Source organism: Corythoichthys intestinalis, chromosome 9 (assembly GCF_030265065.1).
Source record: "Corythoichthys intestinalis isolate RoL2023-P3 chromosome 9, ASM3026506v1, whole genome shotgun sequence".
Classification (NCBI taxonomy): domain Eukaryota; kingdom Metazoa; phylum Chordata; class Actinopteri; order Syngnathiformes; family Syngnathidae; genus Corythoichthys; species Corythoichthys intestinalis.
In genome coordinates this window covers 58,836,437-58,850,465 of record NC_080403.1, presented here as the reverse complement: position 1 = coordinate 58,850,465, position 14,029 = coordinate 58,836,437, and the positions used below count along the sequence as shown (strand labels likewise).

At 42.1% G+C, this 14,029-nt stretch overlaps 2 protein-coding genes across 4 annotated transcripts in view; one reads left to right on the top strand and one right to left on the bottom strand.

Moving 5' to 3' along the window:
- The window catches only part of srgap2 (SLIT-ROBO Rho GTPase activating protein 2), a 140,984-nt gene that overhangs the window by 29,528 nt on the left and 97,427 nt on the right, over positions 1 to 14,029 (bottom strand). The gene's annotated exons all lie outside the window — the stretch shown is intronic.
- Positions 493 to 4,722, top strand: LOC130922022 (uncharacterized). 3 transcript variants are annotated; one of them, XM_057846494.1, is made up of 14 exons: positions 493 to 1,733; positions 1,826 to 1,855; positions 1,924 to 2,163; positions 2,242 to 2,259; positions 2,335 to 2,373; positions 2,441 to 2,533; positions 2,615 to 2,656; positions 2,729 to 2,755; positions 2,837 to 2,878; positions 2,951 to 2,977; positions 3,058 to 3,099; positions 3,598 to 3,624; positions 3,705 to 3,746; positions 4,152 to 4,722. In XM_057846494.1, the coding sequence occupies exons 1-14, from the start codon at positions 1,724 to 1,726 to the stop codon at positions 4,268 to 4,270; spliced, it is 798 nt and encodes a 265-aa protein (XP_057702477.1). In that variant the 5' UTR covers positions 493 to 1,723; the 3' UTR covers positions 4,271 to 4,722. The 3 variants fall into 3 exon arrangements, with proteins under 3 accessions (XP_057702477.1, XP_057702476.1, XP_057702479.1); XM_057846493.1 differs by having other exon boundaries at positions 2,239 to 2,259; XM_057846496.1 differs by lacking the exons at positions 2,837 to 2,878; positions 2,951 to 2,977 and having other exon boundaries at positions 2,239 to 2,259.

The window sequence follows — 14,029 nt, the reverse complement described above, 5'->3', positions numbered from 1 at the left end:
ATCCCAAAAGGTTATCTTTATGCTCCTGTCAAGAATCGAGATATCATTTAAAAAAGGTGTCAATTAAAAAAAAAAAAAAAGGCTGCCATTGACGGTGCTCGATGCCCAATCCATTTAGACTGGGAACGTTCATTCATTCAACCCCAGAGCATTCACAGTCATTCGGTCCAATTTTCGGGGCATTTACAGGTCACTTGCTTTTCATTTTAGGGCATTTACAGATCATTTCCTGTTGAGTTTGAGTCACCGCCAGAGAGTAATAAAATACACCTTGTGTCAAGTAGGGTTCATGCCCCCGATGATTTATGACTTTGACCTCTGTGACCCCGCCCCCTTTGATTGTAGTCCTTTGATCTCTATTGATGATGACAGATGATTGATGACCCCTCCCCCCTTTCTCCTTTGATCGTGGTCCTTTGATCTCTATTGGTGCTGACAGGTGATTGATGACCCCCCCCCCCCCCTATCCCTTTGATCGTAGTCCTTTGATCTCTATTGGTGCTGACAGATGATTAATGACCCCAGCCCCCCTTTACCCCTTTGATCGTAGTCCTTTGATCTCTATTGGTGCTGACAGATGATTAATGACCCCCGCCCCCGGACCCCTTTTGATCGTAGTCCTTTGATCACTATTGGTCATGGCAGATGTTTAACAACTTTGAAGTTTAGCGCATGCGTGCTAGGCGTGTTATGGGTTATGTCCGTACATGTCCCCCCTAGAAAAAAACGTAGTGTGTGGAGGGGGCGTGTTTAGCGCATGCGTGCTAATGCGTGTTCCGGGGACATGTCCGTACATGTGAATCGGAAGTAGTAGGGCGTGTTTAGCGCATGCGTGCTAATGCGTGTTCCGGGGACATGTCCGTACATGTCCTAACGAAGAATCGGAAGTAGTAGGGCGTGGCTAGCGCCTGGGCTAGTCGTAGCCAAAGCGAGCTAACCGGCATTCTCAACAAGCTACCGTGAGGGGAGCCATGATTAACGAGACGTGTGTTAACATTAGCCCTCAGCTGGTGAAGACTGCTTTTTACCAGGTTGGTCACATTATATGAAATTATTGATCATTTAGTGAAAGGAACAGCATCATAAAACATAATATCCTCTTACTTGTTAATTTTTAAACCTAACTTAACCTAACCTAACCTATTGAACTCGCCTAAGTATCCTTGAGCAAGGTACTGAATCCCTCAATGCTCCTGGTGACGCAACACCAGTAGGTAGATGGCAATGTAGTGTATGCCATGAAGTCTATTCTTTTTAGACTAATAATGACTCAAAATGAGCTCCAAAATGTAATGCTACTGGAAGGAATCTCAAGTCTGTACAGAAAAATGGTTGAAGCATGACGCAGTCCTGCAGATGTTATTCCTATTGCATGATAGTTTACGCGGACCTGTGTATCAGTGGGGGGAGACGCTGCAAAAACGCGGCATTTTTCAACAAATGTATGTCTACACACATATACAGATCTCATGTTTGTGTTAAGATGGGTATCTGTGCAATCTCAAAGGCGTTATCAGTGGAGAGAAACGAAGCATTTTTTTCAACAAATGTATGTCCACTCAGCAAAATGCAGAGCCCCATGTTCATTTAAAGATCAAGGTCATAAAACATTTTAAAAATCAAAAACTACAAAATACGATTACGTAAAAATGGGTGGGGAAAACCCTATAAATTCGCTATCTCCTCGCCTTCTTCGTTGTCCGTTCAACATACCTGATACCAAATGGCCAGAGGTGAGTTCCAACTCATTTTCATGATGTTAATATTGGCACTTTATGAAGATGTAGCTATTGATAACAAAAGCTTCTTTGCTTTATATTCACAGAGGTTAAAGAAATCAACATTTCAAACTATGGTATGTAGACCTTTTTTCTTTCTGTTTAAATGTATGCATTTTTAGTACAAAATTCCCCCATACACCAGAGTTGGACCTAAGGTCTGATGCGGAGGACACTGAATTGACACATCACGCGTCGACACCGGCTTCTTCGCCATCCCTACTATGGGACCTTGGTGATTCGGAGGCTGATCTTAATTATTCTTCGCAATCGACTTCGGATAACGACATACAGCCGCACGACTGGCGTAGGCCATTATCGCGATCAAGTGAGGAGGACAGTGGCTATTATTCACAATCTAATGGCCTATCCACTCCACCAAGAGGTATGCTTTTTTTTCTAAAACCAAATTATTCATTAGAACGAAATGTAAACTGTGTTTTATCATTTTTCTAAACAGCAGCAACAGCATACTTAGCAGGTGAGAATTTCAATATTTTCCCCATCGATTATCCAATACTTAACCTTATAACATTTCTATAAATTCATATTACAGATGCCTCTACACAAACTGACATATTCATTAAATCAGAAGGTAAGCCTTTTTTTTTCTAAAACAAATTATTCATTTACAAGGAAATGTGTTTTATCATTTTTTTAAGCTGTCGATGAGCCAGCCATCTTAGTTGGTGAGAATTTTATATTTACCCCCTCGGTGATTCGATACGCACCACCAGCGCAGGTGTTAGTTGCGGGTAAGAATATTTTATTATATATTTTCCCCTCTGTTATGTTCTACATGTCCTATTAATTATAAAATCCCCCTCTATTTGTAGATGCAACTGCGCAGATTGATGAGTTATTCATTCAACCAAACGGTAAGTGACAGTTTTTTTTTAATGATGAAATGTGTTTTATCATTTATTTATATATTTTTTATTTTTTTTAAGCCGCCCCAAAACCTGCAATAGTTGCGGGTAAGAATATTTTATTATATATTTTCCCCTCTGTTATGTTCTACATGTCCTATTAATTATAAAATTTCTCTCTATTTGTAGATGCAACTGCGCAGATTGATGAGTTATTCATTCAACCAAACGGTAAGTGACAGTTTTTTTTAAAATGATGAAATGTATTTTATCATTTATTTATATATTTTTTATTTTTTTAAGCTGCCCCAAAACCTGCAATAGTTGTGGGTAAGAATATTTTATTATATATTTTCCCTCTATTATGTTCTACATGTCCTATTAATTATAAAATTCCCCTCTATTTGTAGATGCAACTGCGCAGATTGATGGGTTATTCATTCAACCAAACGGTAAGAGACAGTTTTTTTTAATGATGAAAATGAAATTCAATAGTATAGTGAGAAAAATGTCCACATTTCCTAACGCACTTGTTAAGGAAGGAGAAAGACGTGAGGGTGTGGGTGTGTGTGGGGGCATGTGTGTGTGTGTGTGTGTGTGTGTGTGTGTGTGTGTGTGTGTGTGTGTGTGTGTGTGTGTGTGTGCTCACATGTTAAGGAAGGAGAAAAAGAAAGAGGAGGGATGTGCGTGCGTGCGTGCGTGTGTGTGTATGTGCGCACACATTCCAAGATGGGAACGCTACGCAGACCAAGAAAAAGGCGAGGGGAACGCTTACTGCAGCGCTTTAAATAAAAAAATGCAAAACATTGTGTGATTCTTATTTAATCTACCTGTTATTAAGCTGTATGTTGCCCTTAATAATGATTTTGTATTGAATATGTATTCACTTTTTATTAATCTACCCTTAATGAAATTATCATTTATTTATATATTTTTTATTTTTTCTTAAGCCGCCCCAGCGCATGTGTTAGTTGCGGGTAAGAATATTTTATTATATATTTTCCCTCTATTATGTTCTACATGTCCTATTAATTATAAAATTCCCCTCTATTTGTAGATGCAACTGCGCAGATTGATGAGTTATTCGTTCAACCAAACGGTAAGAGACAGTGTTTTTTTAATGATGAAAATGAAATTCAATAGTATAGTGAGAAAAACGTCCACATTTCCTAGCGCACATGTTAAGGAAGGAGAAAAAGAAAGAGGAGGGATGTGCGTGTGTGCGTGCGTGTGTGTGTATGTGCGCACACATTCCAAGATGGGAACGCTACGCAGACCAAGAAAAAGGCGAGGGGAACGCTTACTGCAGTGCTTTGAATAAAAAAATGCAAAACATTGTGTGATTCTTATTTAATCTACCTGTTATTAAGCTGTATGTTGACCTTAATAATGAATTTATATATTTTATTAATCTATCCTTATTGAACGTATATGTCATACTTCATAATGAAAATGTAATGAATTTGTACAATTGCAAGCTGATATGTGTTTCTTAACTTTGCAGTTATAATTCCACGTCTCATCAGGAGCGGGCCGCATGAGCTTCCTCGGGAACCTGGCACCCCGTTTGGATTCATTATTGACGAAGCGAGAGGTCGATATTATTCATATTATTTTGTCTGATTTGCTATCCTGATTAAAAATGGATGATTCTATTCCTGACATACCGTGTGAATTTCAAGATTTTATCAATCAAATAAACGAGCAAATGGTGTCACAGCCTGATATACCTTACGAACTGTTGGATATTGTCAGCGGAATAAACAATGTGAATCAGGTAAACAATGAGATGGCATTTGAGCAACACAACCCAGACACGCTGATTGATTCAGATGATCCATTTGTAGCCATTCGATCAATAGATGATTTTGTCGATTTCTTTCAGCCTTTACAAAACGCTTTAATACAACTTAATCAACCGAGCAATGTTCCAAACGAATCAACTGACAGTGTCATGCACAATGATGTACAAGCTGACACACAGGAGCAAACTGACAGTGTCATGCATAATGATGTACAAGCTGACACACAGGAGCAAACTGACAGTGTCATGCACAATGATGTACAAGCTGACACACAGGAGCAAACTGACAGTGTCATGCACAATGATGTACAAGCTGACACGCAGGAGCAAACTGACAGTGTCATGCACAATGATGTACAAGCTGACACGCAGGAGCAAACTGACAGTGTCATGCACAATGATGTACAAGCTGACACGCAGGAGCAAACTGACAGTGTCATGCACAATGATGTACAAGCTGACACGCAGGAGCAAACTGACAGTGTCATGCACAATGATGTACAAGCTGACACGCAGGAGCAAACTGACTCGGACACACAAATAGGGGGTGCAAGCGAAACAGTAAGACCAAAATTTAACAATATCGAATTGAGACAGATATTGACACCGTCGAGGGTCGCCGATTCTCCTGATTTTGTCAGCTTTTACAACGACATAATGGAAAATGTTCAGCGACAGGCTGATCATGTGGTTGCAATTACACAACCTGGTGACATTATTCAAATTGAGGTGGTCGGTGACAATGTTCAGCAACATGTCGTCTTAAATGCCACCGATGACCCTGAAATAATCCTTCATGGTTTTCACAATGTGATCGATCGACTTGTACAATCCAATTACCAAATCCTCTGCAATACTGAGTTGGAGATGGTGGTCAACATCGTTAAAGATCAAAGGGGCGGGGTTAGGAGAAAGTTGACACACATGCTCGATTGTGAGATTGTTCGCAAAAAACGACGGTACCTGTATGACCCACTTCCTCAAAACAATCAACTATGTTTAGCCATGGCGTTAGCATATATGTTAGACAAATCGTTACCCACAAATGCCTTAATACAAAAGGCTCGTGAACTCCATACAGCCATAGGTCTGAGTGAACAAACTGCTGCGGGGTTTGCTGACATTCACAAATTTGAACAACACCTGAATCGTAAAATAGTTGTCTTGTACAGGCCTGATGACTCGGATATGCCGATGAAGCATTTCGAGACTGATTTTGTCAAAAATCCAAACACTTTGGTGTTGACTCTAATTCAGAATCATTTTTATGGCGTGAAATCTCCAGCACAATTTCTGGGTCACGCCTACTTCTGCTATTTCTGTTATAAAGGTCACGCGAATGCCAACATTCACAGGTGTGCATTCTATTGTCATTTATGTAAAGACCCCGAATGCCGTCAACGATCGGTGGATTATACCAAATGCACAGACTGTAATAACGTTTGTTACAACAAGATTTGCTACGCTAAGCATAAAGAAGTTGTTAAAACGTCCCATGGCGAATGGGGGAGCAGATGCTCCAGATACAAGAAATGTGAGAAATGTGGTCAGACATTCTACGTTAATATGTACAAGAAAGCCAGACAACACAGATGTCCTGTCCCTAAATGCCAAATTTGTAGGGTCCCATTGGTGACAGCCAACATTGTCAATGATAGACACCTTTGCTTTATCCAAACCCTGAAACCCCAGGCACCAAATCAGAACATAGTCTTTTACGACTTTGAGACTTTTTTATCAAATGAGGGGGTACACACAGCTTTCTTGGTGTGCACAAAATCATTTGCAGGAGAGAACAAATGCTTTTACGGGGTTGATTGTTGTCGTCAATTTATCCTACATTTTAGACAAAAAAAATTTGAAAATTACATCTTCGTGGCCCACAATGCTCGAGCTTTTGACGCTTATTTATTGATTTCAAAAATGTTGGATCTGGGTGTCGGTCTGTCCCCTATCATGCAGGGTAGTAAAATTATATGTTTTACCGAGACTCGGTATGGCTTAAAATTTATTGACTCCTTGTCCTTCTTAATGATGAAGTTGTCTTCGATGCCTAAAACTTTGGGGTATGAAGACAAAATGAAGGGGTATTTCCCTCACTTATTCAGCTCCCAAGAGAACCTGAATTATGTAGGGCCCTACCCAGCCCCTGAATTTTACAGCATAGACCGCATGTCAGAGATCGAACGGGAGAAATTCCTTGATTGGTACCGAAAAGAATGTCACGGTACATTCGATTTCCGCAAGGAGGCGCTGATGTACTGTCAGAACGATGTGGACATTTTAGCTATTGGTTGTCGGCTGTTCAGAGATGCTTTTTTGAAAGAAACAGATGTGGATCCTCTAAACAGTGTCACGATAGCCTCGGCCTGCATGAAAGTCTTCCGTACAAAATTCTTACAGGCCGACACTTTGGCTATACCATCCCCTGACAATTACAGACGTCGGCATAAGTCCTACTCACACGCGTCCATACAATATTTAGAATGGGTGTCGCATGATAGAGGAATATTCATCGAACATGCCTTGAACACAGGCGAACGTAAGGTGGGTGGTTTTTTTGTTGACGGCCACGCCTTAGGGGCGGATGGTACGATTCATGTTTGGGAATTTGATGGCTGTTATTTTCACGGCTGTCCTGATTGTTTTGAACCGTCGGCGATTTGTCCGATGACGCAAAGACCCTTTCGTGAGCTTCATGAGGCAAATGAGGAAAAGTTGGCGGCATTGAAGTCGGTGCCAGGAGTCCGGCTAACGATCATGAAAGAGCACGAATGGAACAAACTGAAATGTGAGAACCCCGCTATCCGGGAGTTCTTACACAACTCTGATTTCCCCAAACCGCTAGATCCCCGTGAAGCTCTCTTTGGCGGTAGGACAAATGCCTTTGTGTTAAGACACACTGCTGGTCCCGATCAGAAAATACTTTATGTTGATGTCACTAGCCTGTACCCCTTTGTAAACGCCTCAAAAAAATATGCGATCGGACATCCGATTATTATCCACAACAATTTTGAGGCTGATGTAACCAAGTACTTTGGTTTCATTAGAGCTAAAGTCTACCCGCCGCGAAAACTGTATTTCCCGGTGCTCCCTTACAAAACTGCTAAAGGCAAACTCGTGTTTACACTATGCCGCACATGTGCGGAAATAAACAACCAGTCTGATGACTGCAAACATGATGATGAATCGAGGGCCCTGACCGGCGTGTGGGTCACTCTCGAAATGAACAAAGCTGTTGAGTTGGGTTACAGATTAGCTCGTGTAATGGAGGTCTGGCATTTTGAAAAGACCAGCAGCGAGGTCTTTGAAGGATATATAAAAACGTTTCTCAAGGGGAAACAAGAAGCGTCTGGTTTTCCGACCAATGTTGTTAGTCAGGCCGACAAGCAGAAATACATTTGCGACTACCAAGCAAATCAAGGAATACAACTAGACATCGACTCCATCGGACTCAATCCGGGAAAGAGACAGGTTGCAAAGTTGTGTCTGAACAGTCTTTGGGGGAAATTTGGTCAAAGGAGTAACTTGAATCAAACCCATTTTGTCAAAAAGGCTGCAGAGTTTTTCAAAATTTTGTTCTCGGGGATGTATGAGATCAAATACTTTGGTTTTATTAACAAGGATGTAGCCATGATTCAGTACAACTTTAACAAAAAAAACATTGCCCCGCCCTCTGCAACTTCCAATGTTTTTGTCGCATGCATGACAACTGCGCACGCTCGATTAGTCATGTACGAATATTTGGAAAAACTGCAGGAAAATGTCCTGTATTCGGACACTGACTCTCTCATCTATGTAGTTGGTCCTGGAGAAGAGCCCCTCCCTCTAGGTAATTATCTTGGCGATTTGACGGATGAGCTAGCTAACGATTCCATCGAGGAATTCGTCTCTGCCGGTCCAAAATCGTACGCGTATCAGACGAGACAAACCAAAAAAACAGTAATAAAAGTCAAGGGGATCACTCAGACTTATGCTTGTTCACAGCGTGTGAATTTTGATACTATAAAGGACTTGGTCGACGGGTATGTCGATCACTGTGGCGTTGGCACCCCCAGGACTATAAACACTCCGCAACACATCATTGTGCGTGACAAAAAGTCGTTTGAGCTAAGAAATAAATCATTTCAGAAAACATTTAAAGTCGTGTACGACAAACGACGGTTATTAGCCGGCGGTAAAACTCTTCCTTTTGGCTATTAAGGAAATGGAAATGTCTGAGGTTGGTTTCGACCCCCGCTTCCAAATGCCATGCTCTATTTTATTAGCAGGCCCTAGCGGGGCTGGGAAAACGTTTTTTGTCAAGAAGCTTTTGGAGAATTGTAACCATGTGATGACATATGTGCCTGAAAATGTTGTTTGGATTTACACTTCAATGCAACCCATGTATTTAGAGCTGAAGGAACAAAATAAAGAAATTCAATTTTTGAAAGGCATTCCTGATTCATTCGAGGACGAGAGACTCTTTCCAACAAACCAAAGCCATCTCATAATTCTAGATGATGTCATTTTTCAAGCCTTGGACCACCCAGAAGTGGTTAGATTATTTACACAATACAGACATCATTGTAACAAGAGTGTGATTCTTTTGACTCAAAACATATTTCATCAAGGCAAATATAGCCGCACTATCAGCTTAAATAGTAATTATATCATACTGTTTAAAAATCCTCGAGATCAACTGCAGACAAGTGTGTTGGCCAACCAGATGTTCCCTTCCAAGAAAAAGTATTTTTTAGAATGTTATGAAGATGCCACACGTGTACCTCACGGCTACTTAATTGTAGATCTCACCCCAAACTGTCCAGAACGATACAGACTGAGGACAGGTGTGCTTCCTCATCAGTGGCCTACCGTGTATATTTCTAAGGCCTAGCATGTCTACTCTCTTAAAAACCAACGCCCCTCTACTCAAAGCGCTTTTTCAGGCCAAACCTGAGAAACGTAAGGACATACTGAAACGAAGTCCAGACAGTCTGGTCAAAGCGTTGTGTGAAATTGCCCTTAACCTTGTACGTGGGAACATTCCTCTTACGTCAACACAACTCAAAAAGCTGAAAAAACAAAGGACGGTGATCCGTCTACTGGCCGACAGGAGAAAAAGCTTGAAAAGAAAAAGAGCTGCCTTGCAGCAGAAAGGCGGTTTTATTTTCCCTTTGTTGGCAACACTGGCTCCTGTCCTGGGTAGTGTTATAGGTGGTTTGATCAGAAAAGACTGATAAACATGACCCTCAGAACAGCGGACAAAATGTTTTTGATTTCCCCACAACAACTAGAACGGCTGAGGAACACAGAGCCCAACATTCGGCAGAAAGCCGAGCATGATCTGGATATAAAAATGAGAGAGGTTCTAGAGAATCGCTCTTTGAGTCAATACGATAAAATTAAAAAGTATGAAGCTCTGATGCAACGTTACTTAAGTCTTTTGAAACAAGGGGAGAAGGAGCCTCGGAATGTCACATTGACCCTCCCCACAGCGACTTACCAACACAACACAAGCGTTGATGGAGAAGGAGCGGTTGTAAAGAAGGAGGAGGAGCCATGGCATGATCTGGTGCAAAACTTTCCAATCAGTTATCGCAAAAACGCTCTATTTGTGTTAAAAAAATTTGTCGACAATGATAAAAGCTGGACATCGCGAAACGAATTCATATTCCGAGGTAGACCCATTATCGGCTCGCACATGATTGATCTCCTCAAACATCTGACATCTACTGGAAAAACAGTCATGATACCACCCCCTAGAGGTTGGGATGAGTTCCTGCATACACTGCGTGAATTAAACATCCCCGAGACTTCCATCTCGAATCCGCATGCTCGTGAACAGTTCCGACGATTAAAACTTGACGACGGTTTGGAGTTTAACGACCAGCCTAAGGCGCATCCGAAAAAAAGAAGAGCGAAGAGAGAGAGGTCGTCGCCTCACAAGTGGATTGGATTAAATGAGTAATGCACACGAGAAAATATTCTGTTTTTTTTTTTCATTTATTGAATAAAATGTTTGTAAAAAGTCAAGCGTTTACAGACAATGACATTTTTTAAACTTTTGCAACGAGCATGATCGCTGACCATAGCATGCATCATAGGTAAACATTTGATGACGTTTAACAAAAGTAGATACCATGGAGTCATTTTTAAGTGTGTCATCGCTATAGCAAGCTAATACATCATGAAATGAAAGGCCGCAGCCTCGCTGAATTAAGTAATATACACAATGTTGACCACATGCGATTGAGAGCTCGTTCTGTAGTTGGTAGGTGTGGTATATTATTCGGTTGGCGTGTTTTTCCAAAAAAGAGATGATACTCGGGGGATAATAGTCCAAATCTGGAGGCAGGCCATAGGCGTCAAAGAATGTTGCCACATTATTCTCCTCCAAGGTCAAGGCGAGCCAGTGCTCCCCCGGTTGGCTACGCGGGTGGGTGTTTACAATAAAATGTCTCGCCGGGGTGGGGGTTAAAGAGTTTAACTCATCAGAGGCGTAGACACCTCCAAATAACTTCCCCTGGAGGCGGGTCATCAGAGTTTCCAGGGCTCTCCCGTCCATCTCTCAGTAATAGTCCACCAGTACTTGCCGTTTTGAGTCTATTTCCAGAATAGAGTCATAGCATGCGTAGACAATAAGTGTGACTGTGTGAGGCAGTGGAGCTTTGAATCTCATCTCCAATCTGACACTACCGTTAGACACAGTCGATAATGCAGATGTGTCGTCGTTAGCGCTCAAATTGAACACATATAGAGCATAGCCGTCCATGAAATCCTCGTGATCAATACAGAGAGGCAGATCCTTCAAATGTCTGCCTGTAGACGTAAACAAATTATAAAACTCGCGAGCGGCATTCCTTTCGGAAAATTGTGGTTGAAAAGGTTTCGAGGGGATTTGTCTTCCTTCCTGCGTCAGAGCTAAATACTCCATGTTATAATTAGCAAAGTTGAAAGGGTTACTTTCTCGACGACCCGTGAACGCCGTGTGTGCAACTAGGCCAACTACGACATAACGAGGCATTGGTCCGAGGAAAAGGTTATCTTGCTGACACGTTCGAGATTGTTGAGGGATAGAGTACGTTTTTACGTTAATACGTGACAGGGGGTACAAAGCGTTCTCTTTGCGGAGTGCAGCCTCGTGTCCCAGAGAAACAGCTGGAGACACAGCGACCCTTTTGACAAATAAAGAAGCGCTCAATATTTTTAACTTATGATCGCTGTTAGCCGGTGAAATGAAGCAGAAATCATTGTTGGCCTTGATGAGTTTGACGCGTAAGTCCACATTGTTTAACAGGAGTCGTTCACAAAAAAATATGTCGGCATGTAGAGGGCCTATGACATAAAATGATCTGGAGCCAGCAACCCTCTGCGCTCGGTTCACCAAACCCTCATTCACAGCGTCGCCAGTAAGGTCAGTGGTGTCCATTTGTCCACTTTTATCTTTGAAAAACATACCGGCTGTGAACTGGCTCTTCAAAGAAGCGTCCGAAAAGTTTAATAAAGCTTCTATCATGGATCGATAAGGGTGTGTCGAACTGGACTGAGATATCAATCTGTCTGCCAAAGTAACATCAACTTGGGAGAATATGGTGTTAAGTGGGTAATTGATAAGCCCCACCTTCTCCGCCGCAGGTAAACGGGATCCATCGGCGTTTGTCACCTGTAATTGGAGCTGAAGCAGGGTGTCCGCGAGGTCCAGATATTTAGAACCATCGCCAGGAACAAAAAACTCGATGGGGCCAGCTTCGGTAAGGGCCGAGATCGGGAGCATCTCCACATATTGACTCCCTTCGATCGATAATTGCGTAAGGGGTGGGGCAAACAAATCCAATTCGGCCAGAGTGCATTCATGTGAACGGTGGTGTGCGAGCGCCATTTGGTATGAAGGGGTTAGGAGAAGATGTCCGCGTGGCTTCTTCGACGCTTCCTTCTGGAAACTGATCTCGGTCTAGATGCACTCGCACGCTTTTTACGTGACTTCACAGGTCGACGCCCCCTTTTAACGAGTCTCCTTGCAGGTGATTTATGAGGTCTGCGTGCCAGGGTCATGATACCGGAGCCTTCCTGTGGATCTGGCTTTTTCTGAATCCTTTCCATCACGCGCCCTGCGACGTCCGTCGCTATGTTTTTAGCGGCTGTCTGGAGGTGTGGTTTCGCCATGCTGAAACCTCTCCTAAGGAGCGGAGTTACAAATCGGAACAGCTTGGCAAAGATGGAACCCAGACCTCTTCCATATTGAATTGGTGACCCGTGGAACCCAGGTAACGCCCCTCCAGCCTGGCTTTCGTAATAATCCACTAGGCGGTAAAGGTCCGGGTGTGTTGCTAACACCACCATTTTCTCACTTTGGTCTAAAATGGAGCGTGATAATTACTTTGCCGTAAGCGAAGGGGACTGGTTTGTTCTGATCAGTTTTAATTTCTATCGCTATGTCCTCAATGTGTCTTTTGTTAAGTGGAAGATAGTAAGGCGGGTTAAACGTTTTAAAAACTGTTTCTTGGTGCTCCCCCGTTATTGGAATAGTCCTTAGTAGCGGGGCTAGGGTGTCGCCGACCGTTTGGTGTTGAATCAAGTCCGTGTATATGTAGAAATGGTAAAGACCAGCCCTAATATCGGCGGGGTGCGTGGCTGCGGTCCAATGGGGTCCACAAGTATACCATTCGTCCGCCAAGAGTCCAAATATATATGATACCGGTGGCCTGAGCCGGATTCTGAAACGCCCAGTTCCTGTGAAAAAAAATCTCCCCACGTTCCTGGCGTATGCTATTTTAATGTCAACCTCAAAATTATCTTTCAAGATTTTTTCAAACTCTTTCCCGATTGTCTCGGGATCGTTGTAATACCCTTCTGTTAAGAATAGAGTTTTAATTTTTCTTTCATCATATTCGGTAATCACTCTCTCGCCGGGTTTGGGACGACCATGATGCCAAACGTCTATAACATCAAATGATGCCTCTTCTTCTGGCACGTTGAACCAAGTATGCGGATAGGAAATCTCTGTTATGGCGACTTCCCAATTGGAATTTAAATTTATATGACTTGCTAAGTTAACTCTGTATTGGGAAATTGTATTATCTGTATAGACAGAGGCACTGGCGTTTGAAGGCAGCGTTACATAGAACCCGTCAACTAGATTCGGGTCCATGAGGTTGAATGATGACGAATGCGTTTGTTAATTTGTTTTATATGTCTATAACTTGATCCGCATCGACCCATTGATTAAATTTTGATGGCCAATTTTTCCATTGAACTAGGAATTGTCTTTTTCCATTAATCACATGTCTCTTTAGAATTTTATCGACGTGGAAAATATGATCTTTTGTTATCCTAACTTTCTGAAGTTCGCTTTCATAAAATGAGCCTTGTATCAAATCTCCATCGTAATCCGCCAGTTTATAAACAGGCGGGGTTCGTGGTAGGCATTCTTTCACAGTAAACAGTTCATTTGTAAAGCTTTGCTCATATTTCTTATCAAATATTCCTCGCAATTTTGAAATTCTGACAATATCTCCTGTTTTAAATTTCATTTTGCTAATTGTACAGGTCAGGTCTCCATAAAGATTCCGAAAAACCTGAGGACTAGTCTCAGCGTT

Excerpts from the sequence above, each read along its gene's own strand:
- LOC130922022 (XM_057846493.1), top strand. Across the intron at positions 2,879-2,950 it reads GTTATTCATTCAACCAAACG|CTGCCCCAAAACCTGCAATA; the intron begins GTAAGTGACAGT and ends TATTTTTTTAAG. Across the intron at positions 2,978-3,057 it reads AAAACCTGCAATAGTTGTGG|ATGCAACTGCGCAGATTGAT; the intron begins GTAAGAATATTT and ends CTCTATTTGTAG.